At 44.9% G+C, this 9,430-nt stretch overlaps 1 protein-coding gene across 1 annotated transcript; it reads left to right on the top strand.

The window, feature by feature from the left end:
- Positions 1 to 3,934: 3,934 nt before the first annotated feature.
- On the top strand, positions 3,935 to 8,941 carry LOC133933194 (transcriptional regulator Myc-like). Its single transcript, XM_062380137.1, has 3 exons — positions 3,935 to 4,092; positions 7,472 to 7,824; positions 8,163 to 8,941. Exons 1-3 carry the CDS (start codon positions 3,935 to 3,937, stop codon positions 8,798 to 8,800), a joined length of 1,149 nt encoding a protein of 382 aa, XP_062236121.1. The 3' UTR covers positions 8,801 to 8,941.
- The last annotated feature ends 489 nt before the right edge of the window (positions 8,942 to 9,430 follow it).

Raw genomic sequence — 9,430 nt, 5'->3', positions numbered from 1 at the left:
TAATTCTGGTCTGACACTTGCCACACAAAAAGAGGTAACCACAGGCAACAGAGCTAGTACCTGATCACCTGGACTTAAGATACGAGTCTCTGATCGCCTACGACACAAACTGACGCAACGCCTTCCTCACAGATTTTGCTGTAATGTTTCGCAAAGGATAGGCAGCAGGGTATCGAGTGGATTGACACATCACCGTCACCAGGTACAAACTCCCATTCTTAGACTTTGAAAAAAGGGCCTACACAGTCTACCAGCAAGCGCTCAAATGGGGAGGATACTGCAGGATTAGGTGACAGCGGAACAAGCTTGCTAGTTTGGTTTGGTTTACCTGTTAACTGGCAAGCGTGACATGTTTTGATGTACACTGAAATATCCCTTTTTAACTGAGGCCAATAAAAATACCAAAACACTTGTTTGTACGTCTTACCTCATTTCAAGTTTGCAACACACCTGCTCTTAGAGGGCTAGGTATTACAATTTGAAATATTTCCTTACCAGAAACCCCTTGACCTTGAAGCACCCATTTTTTACCAACACCCCCTCTTGTAGGAAATACCCGTGGGCTGAACTGGACATTTCACTGGATGGGCGAGGCTGAGAGAGAAGCTCTGATAGAGAAGGATCGTCTTGCTGCTAGTTAATCAAATCACTACGAGAGACAGACAAAGGAACAATAGGCAGCGACACACATATGTCAACATATTCAGAAATAACTTTTTGTTCTCTTTATCAGTCTGTGCTCGGGTTACTGCACATGCTGGAAATACCTCTGGGTCAACAGGTCCCCTCATCACTGGGGTAGAACAACCTACCAGAGAAGGCAGTAGATCAGGCCATACTTTGTTTCCAGACAGATCACTCCCTAGGATGATCACCACTCCTGGAAACGGTAATGATGGCTGGACTCCCATGGACACCTGTACCTTAACTAAAGCACAAGACAACAAAAAACGATGCCCTACCTGTGAGCACACACTGTAAAAGCAACGTCTTCTCTACATCAGTCCACTGGCGGTCTCGACTTAACCGCTCAAAAAGACAAAAGAAATTATCCACAGCCTTCTCACAATTTTTGTAGTTACCTTAAATTATAATCTACATCAAAAGTATCTGTGGAAAATGCTGGCGAAACTGGAGACAACTTAAGCTCTTTAATCAGCTCCAGTTCAACCTCACGCAGCCTAGTAGTTACCTTTAATCGTTCAAACTCCCATTCTTGCTCCCTTGCTTGAACTCACTCTTCATGGGCACGTGCTTCACTTTCCTGTTTCTTCTGTTCAAATGTTATGTCATCAAAGTCAGAAAGGAAAAAACTTGCCCTTTAACCTTGATCTAGCAGCTACTTCCTCTTCAGCAACAACCTCATCTCTGGAACTAACAGAAGGGGGAAACACTGGCAAAACACCAACCTGTCCTAACTGGGCTTTTAAAGTGGAGTGCATTACTTCCTTGCAAACCGTTTTAGGAAGCTCTATTTCACAATGCTCTGCAATTTTTAGCAACAGCTCCCTCGTACCTTTTCCTAGCACCTCCACACTTGGAAACTGCACAAAATCCTCCATGGTAGCCATCTTTTCAAAAGTACCAACCCATATATATATATATATATATATATATATATATATATATATATATATATATATATATATATCATCACCTTTGGAATACCTTTCCCCTGACTATCTGCCTAACCAATGCTAACTACCTTCTCTAGACCCTAGTCTTCATGCATTTCATGACAGGTGTTTTAAACACAAAACCAATGACCAGGTAAAGCCCCAGCTTTGCTGTTACTCACCAGACGGACATGGACGTGTACCCAAGACACAAAGTCAAATCATGTTTATGCACAAAAATAACAAACAAAAATAACAAACCAACAGACCCCCAGAGAGAGATGCTGTTTCTTATTCCTACCAGGAAAGGTAACTCCAAAGGTAAATCCCTCTAATTAGTGCCTAATAATTAATGTAATTAGTCCCACCCATGTAAGCTCAAAGCACTACATTCACACTCTAAAGTTATCACACACCCTGGGCAACCAGTACACTATTCAAGGGGAAACTTAACCTACTAGAGGCCTATTACTTTCTCAGGACAGAAAAGAGTGAGAAACAAACCTGGATCCGGATACCGGACGAGCCCCCACTTGTTACACCTTGGCTTATGTGTGCAACAAGAAACACTGAATGGCACAAAGCCCCGACGCCTGTGTGTGTGTGCCGTCCGCGACACACACAACACTGTTCAGGAAGCCACTGCAGAGGGGCGGCTATTCAGAGCCGCGGGTTGCACACCCCTGTCTACCGCGAAAGAGCGATTTTTTTACTGCTCAGCCTTTAAATAGATGCGGACGTTAAAGCATTGGGCGCGCCACACAGTTTGATAACCACTGCTCTATACAGTGGATCCCCCCCCTTGTCCGTTCCATTTTGGAGTCCCAGAGATTAACTGTCCCCCGCACCCCCTCCCCTTCCCCACACAGTATCAAGCAGAGGCGATGCAGTTGCAGGGAGCGCCAATTTGCCAATTCCCCACACAGTGATATGATAGATAATAGAAAACCGCTTCGCAGGTCAGATTACTTTTTTTTTTTTAAATGCCCGTGCCGCCCCCCACGTGACCTGACAAGGAGCCGCCCCGGGCAGCTGCCCGGTTCGCCCGTGTCCAAAACCGCCACTGTCTACCATTACGGTTAGCTCCCTCTCATTGTTTGAGCAGCTCTTGCTCTGCGTTAACTCCGTGCCTCTCCCGCTGTCACCTCCGTGGGTCACAGCGTTTCCACTCACCCGCTCCGTGCTTGCCTCCGCCACTGTCGCGAGGTACACTTCCAAACAGGCACAACGCTAACGTCCGGTTGGATTTACACATAAGAAGAATAGGGTAGAAGTATCTAGAGTAAAATAATAAAGCTGGGATGTGGTGGTAGATCTGGTGAAGGGGAGAGCCCAATGTGCAGCCCTCTTAAATACTGGTCAGCAACAGATGTGCCATATCACTGCTGATTACTAAGGTCTGACTCCGCCTACAGGAACCTGAAACACACACAAGCACAACACCACAGCAGGACAACTCCAGGTTTGTCACACAATATTATGATAACATTGCACCTTAATTTTTCCGAACATTTCCCCTGATTTATTTACATGTAGGTATTGTGGGTGGAATCATTCGCTCACAGACACACCACTCTGAACACGCCCATTGAGGTCGTCAGAGTGAGATGGCAAGAGCAGTGAAAGAAGCCAAACTTAAGTGTCTATTCCACAGGTAAAATAAGTTTCTACGTCAATGTATTGTCCGTTTTTCGTTTAATAGAAAAATAGAGTATATTATTTTTAGCAGTCCCCTGACAGCTTTTGCTGTTTGGGGGAAATTTCGATTTTTTTTCTTAAAAGACGGACAGCACGGCAACAAACGAGAAGGAGCAGACAGCCGTAAAACAATCAGGGACAGAGCAAGAGGAGAAGATGAAGTGAAGGACGGACAACAAGAGAAAGAAAACAGACAGGAAAATGCCAGTGAGAGGCCACACGGACCAAACAAGTCCACCGCTGGTGAAACGAGGCACAGAGGAAAGAGAACAGCGCAGTACAACAAAGAGCTGACGGTGGAAGTGGAGGTGGAGGGACCAGAGAACGTGACAAAGATGGATGTATTAAAGGAGGCGAAGAAACAATGTAGATACGTGGTGGGTTGCAGAGTGAGAGTAGAGAAGACTTTTGAAAATTAAATTGAAAGACAAAGAAAAGGGGGAAGGAGAAAGTAATGGACGGAGCGCGAGTTAAAGGAGCGCTGATATATACTCGCCAGAGACATAACAAACGATGATATGGTGGTGTCGTTCATAAACCTGCCAGGGTACATGGAGGACATCACAATCATTTTACAGCTGAGTGGGGACTGAGGCCGGCGTCAATGATAAAAGATAGAGATGGAGGAGAGAGGCGAGCAGCAAAGCGGGGACGAGGAGCAGCTGGAGGAGGACGAGGAGGAACAGGACGGAGAGCAGGGGAGCACGATGGAAGAGGAGGAGGAGACACTCAGGAAAAGAGAAACGGAGGGAGGAAAGCAGCAAAGCGAGCTTGAAGGGTGAGCTGCTGAAAGGTGAAAATATAAAAAGAAAGGCAGAGAAAGTATGATGGGGAGAAAGAATGACAGTATGTATGAGGAAGACATGGGTAGGAGGAGGTGGGAGAGTCTGAAAGGACAAATAAACGAGCTGAGTAGGAATTATAGCAGAGGTAGAAATAGAGAGAGAAAGGGAGAGGAGGTTAAAGGAAGAGCTAGCTAGAGAAATAAAAAGGGTCAGAAAGGGAAGCAAGCTATGATCTAGAGGAGTAGATCAGGATTAAAGACAATTTGAAGGAAATGGAACAGAAAAAGTGTGAGGGAGCGATAGTTAGAAGCAGGGCGAGATATGAACAGGGTTTTTTTAAGATTAGAAAGAATAAAGCAGAATATTCATTATTTAGAACTAGTGGAGGGGAAGGATGGAGAGAAGATCACAGATTTTGTGGGGGTATTGAAAGGGTACAAGGATTGTATAGGGATTTATTCAGGAAAGAAGGGATCGATGAAAAGAGTAGCAGCTGGGTTATGGATAAGGTGAAAGCTAGGATGAGTGATGATGATAGGGGGATGTGCGAAAGAGAGATAGGGGCGAAAGGAATAGAGACAGTGGGTTAGGAAGGAACAAAAGTCCAGGTACAGATGGGATAATAGGAGAATTTACATTGAGTTTAGAGAGGAACTGGTACCAGTGTTCAAGCTGGTCTCATCAAAATTTCTCTGAAATATTACTAAAAGTAATCGACTAAAAATCTGTATGAATTCGACACAGACTGTCAGACGGTTTGTCTGATATTTTGTTGTTAGTTTACTTTTAATTGATTCATTTTGTTGTTATGGTTGTTACTATGGACGCTTCCCTCGCTGCCACCATAGGCCGGCACTCACATATAAGAAACCGCAGTTTAAAACTCCCAAACCGGGACCATTGTGTTATAGATGCGCAGGACGTTGACGGGAACTTTGTGCTGGAACGAGTGAGCGTCCTGGAGCTCTTTGAAAAACGTATCCTTAGCATTACAGCTAACCGCTAGCAGGGGCGTGTTGGTCTGTTCAGCCTCAAAGCCATTGGCTAGCAACGGACAGGGAAATGAGTGATTGACAGCAGGCACGTGCACAGACATTTTGGTATTATGCTCAAACCCCAGAGAAGGGCACCAATCGCCCAAATTATTTATGAATTTAAAAACAATAATAATAAATAAAAAACACAGTATGATGTTTTACAACTCATATATTTATGTTTGTTAACAAACTAACTCAAATTATCAAATTGAATAAATAAATGAATAACAGGCAAAAACAGACAAAACACTCTGACAGAGTTGAAGCATAAGAAGCATTACACTAATAATATACCACAATATACCTCACCAGACTGTCATGTAGCTCAACTTAAGACCTACCTTTCATTTCAATAATTACGATTTTAAATGAAACAAAACTAGTAGAACAGTAAAACTTCCTTTAAATTCTCTGCCTGTCTGTCTGTCTGCTTGTCTGTATCTCTCTCTCTCTCTCTCTCTCTCCATTAAACATGACACACGTCAGTAAGCATCTGGACAAGGATTTGAAATCACGGATCTCGTGAGTTTTTTGTTTGTTTATTTTTTAGGAAACGTCGGACCAGTTGCGACGTAATGTTTTCAAAGCGGCGCTAACGTTGTGGTTAATTTATCACCAAACAACGTCGGGGGATCTAACAAACAGCGTTATTACCTGTTTGGCTGATGCTGCGGGTCAGAGAAGAAGTGGCTGCAGCCGATTGACGCTCAGCTGCATGAGGTAGAGGAGGAGGAGGAGGAGGGAGGGGCACGGCGGGCACGGCACGGCTTGTGAGCGCCGCGGAGCATGTCGGGGCGAAATTCTCACAAGAACTCCAATAAATGCCCCGTCAGATATCAAAACACATTTGGGGGGAATTGATGACAGAGACTCATTTTTATTCTTAAATATTGATGAATAAAGAAAAAACTGGGCTCCAGCAGAAAGGGCCACCTTTCTCATCCAAGGCAAAAGGACCAGTGATTGAGCACCACTAGGGGTCTATCTGTGCACGAGCCTGATTGACAGGCTTGCTGGCCAACTAGTATCCCTCTGACATGTCCTATGATAGAGATACAAGCTCATAGGCTAGCAATAGCCGTGACAGCGGAACACTACGTGGTGTCTTGTTTACCTTTTTTTTATAGGGTTACGTAACTTTACTAACGCCAGAACCTGCTAAAGCCCTATGTAAGCGCTGGAACCTATGTATTACTATAAGTAATTGTTATTTAGATTCTGATTGAAACCGGGAAAATTAGGTAGTGAATTGAAAACATCAAGTGTTTTATAGATATCTAGATCAGCAAACCGGAACATGCCCGGATAAACTGGGACGTCTGGTCTCGGTGCTGCCGAACATCCGCCTGGAATTATTCACCTCCCTGAGTTTTAGAGGTTTTCTTCTTTCTACCGAGTCCGGACGCCGAATGGCGGAAAACAGCAGAGAGAGGGTTCGACCGTCCCAGGAGAAGAGAGGGAAGAGCTGGGATATGTCACAACGGTAGTTAGCTAAAGAGGAGACAATGTGACAGCAAACAAAGTGTATGTTTTTACTCTGCAAATTAGCAACGATTCTCATCTACTATTCGAAACGCTTCGTCAACATGTCGCGCGATGGCGCTGCAGATGTTGTGTGGGTTCAACTCCACCGACTGAGAATGCAAACGAGTGAGAACGCATCACTCGCCCGACGGTCACTCTCATCGTTGACAAGTGAGTAAGTTGTTTATCGTTAACTGCACATGAAACTTAAAGCAAAACTCAGCTCTATGAAAGTGATTCATCAATGCGACAGTCTGCATGTATTGATTATTCAAATTCTATTTGCACAGGCTGCTCGTTTAATTACAACCCTCCACTGTGCATGTCTCCATCACGTGCACACTACAGAAGGGTTAATTAGATATGCTGTAGGTAATAATAGGTGGTCAGGTAAGTTACGAAAATATATTAGCATGCTGATTGAGGATTGTTCATCTGTTCATCTAGCCTATTTCTATTCATTTATCCATCATTTGTAAAATATTTTTAAAGTAGATTCCAATTGGCCATCTATTTATATCTCTGGCATTGCTTTAGTGTTTTTTTTAAACGCTTTTTTTCTCATCTTATTCTACAGAACAATGCCACGTGCACATTTCAGCCCAGCCATTGTAGAAGGAAAGACATATGTTAAGAATGACACAAAGATGCAGAAGCATGTAGTCAAGTGCCCAAAGTTTCCTCAGGGCTCAAATCAGCCTATGACAAAACAAAATGTTTATATTTATGTCTGTATATGACAAGGTAAATACAGTTAGTATAAATTACCCACACAATCTGTGATGTTGCTGACACTTTGCGCTGCCTCCAGGTTCACTGCCCGGCAGCTGTATGAAGCCGCACATCTGTATAAACAAGCTCTAACCACTCGTCCTTTGTTGTCTTTCCCAGCAGAGACAGGACGAGGACGCATCATGCCGCTGGATTCAAGTAAAAACTATGACCTGGACTACGACTCCCTGCAGCCGTATTTCTACTCTGACAACGAGGATGACGCGGTGAACCAGAGCATCGTCTGCGTCGCTGACTCCATCATCATCCAGGACTGCATGTGGAGCGGCCTCTCCTTGGTTTTCCCGTGTCCGAAGCAGGACGCAGGGACGCCGCCGAGCAAGGACCTGGGGCCGGACACGCCGCCCAACAGCAGCAGCTGTAGTCAATCAGGTGGGTGGTGAACGTCTCGCTGTGCAGGCCCACCCCTCTGTGCTGCTTCCCTCTGAGCGTGCATGTGGCTGTGCATCACACACACACACATCTCCATCACAACCGCTGATGAGGAGGAGCAGAGCCTCAGTATTGTTTTGATGCATGCTGTCTGCAGACAGGCGGTAGAGCCATGCTGCCATGTCATGTTGTAGACAGCTGTAAGATCAGCAAGATGCATGTTAAGCAATCCACTCCTAGGGTTAGCCCCCCCCCCCCCCCCCACTGCTGTGACATACATTTCAGTCAGGAATGCTGGTTCTGGAGCAGAGTGTTTCTTTTTTCTTTTTCTTTTGCAGAGGATGAAAATGGAGACGAGGATCATGATGAGGAGGAAGACGCGGACCAGGAGGAAGAGGAGGGGATTGACGTGGTCCCAGTGGAGAAGAGGCAGGCGGTGAAACGGTGCTACCCAAGTCCGCTGGAGACAAGGCCCCCCAGCCCGCTCGTGCTGAAGAGGTTTGACATCTCCACCCACAAGCATGATTACACTGCCCATCCATCCATGAGGCAGGAGCAGCCGGCTGTCAGGAGGCTGAAGCTGGAGAGCAGCAGCAGCAGCAGCAGCGGTGGAGGAGGAGGTGGAGGCAGCGGCGGCCACAGCAGGGTCCTCAAACAGACCAGCAGCATCCGCAAGTGTCTGAGCCCCCGGACGTCAGACACCGAGGACAATGACAAGAGAAGGATTGGAGGAGCCTTTCGGGAGCGCCAGAGGAGGCTGAAGCTCAAGTTGAGCCTTGTCGCGCTGCGCGACGAGATCCCCGAGGTGGCCAACAACAAGAAGGCGGCGAAGTCGGTGATCCTGAAGAAGGCGACAGAGTGTATCTACAGCATGCAGTCAGACGAGCAGAGACTCCTCACACACAAAGAGCAGCTGCGGAGGAGAAGTGAACTTTTAAAGCAGAGACTGGCACAGATGCAGGGCTGCCGTGCTTGAAGTCTGAATCAAGACTTTTTGGCCTTTTGTTTTTTAGGCAAGTTCAAGACTTGGGGGGTGTACAGTTCTTGTTGCATCCAAATGCTGTTTTGAAATCTCATTTGATTTCGAAGTTAAAACTGCCTCAATATAAGTTATTGGTCGATTAAATATTTCAGAGTTTATTTTTATTAATAAAAAATTTAAAATAGGGCCGTCCTTTTGGGGGTCCAAACTAAAATATAAATGTTTATGTTTTTATATATAATTTATATTTCCTAAAAATTAATTTTTTGGATCTCAATTGTCTGGATGTTCAGACCCAGTGTTTGATTTTTTTTATTTTGTTCATAGCTTCTTTTTGAAATATAAAAAATGTCCCTCTTGAATTTGTGTCCTTGTTCTTGCAGTGAAAACACACACACACACAAGCTCAAGGTACATGTTGGAGGTGGAGTGTGGGTACAACAGAGAGAGGAGACAAACCACCTCCATGATAAAAGCATCATGAATGACGTCCAATTCTGATTTAGTATAATATTGGATATTAATTATCAAATACATATTATGAAATAAACGGGGGGTAAAGCTTAAAAGCAGTTAGTTAGTGCTTCATCACTGTCTGTACAGGATGCCTTCAGATACTGGGCT

This window comes from Platichthys flesus, chromosome 22 (genome assembly GCF_949316205.1).
Source record: "Platichthys flesus chromosome 22, fPlaFle2.1, whole genome shotgun sequence".
NCBI lineage: Eukaryota > Metazoa > Chordata > Actinopteri > Pleuronectiformes > Pleuronectidae > Platichthys > Platichthys flesus.
Note: the sequence above shows the minus strand (reverse complement) of the source record. Positions and strands in the feature narration are given on the sequence as shown.

Coding starts and splice junctions, on each gene's coding strand:
- LOC133933194 (XM_062380137.1), top strand. CDS start 3,935: ATGGAGGAGAGAGGCGAGCAGCAAAGCGGGGACGAGGAGCAGCTGGAG. Junction 4,093..7,471: donor CAGCAAAGCGAGCTTGAAGG/GTGAGCTGCTGA, acceptor CGCTGCCTCCAG/GTTCACTGCCCGGCAGCTGT. Junction 7,825..8,162: donor CAGCAGCTGTAGTCAATCAG/GTGGGTGGTGAA, acceptor TTTCTTTTGCAG/AGGATGAAAATGGAGACGAG.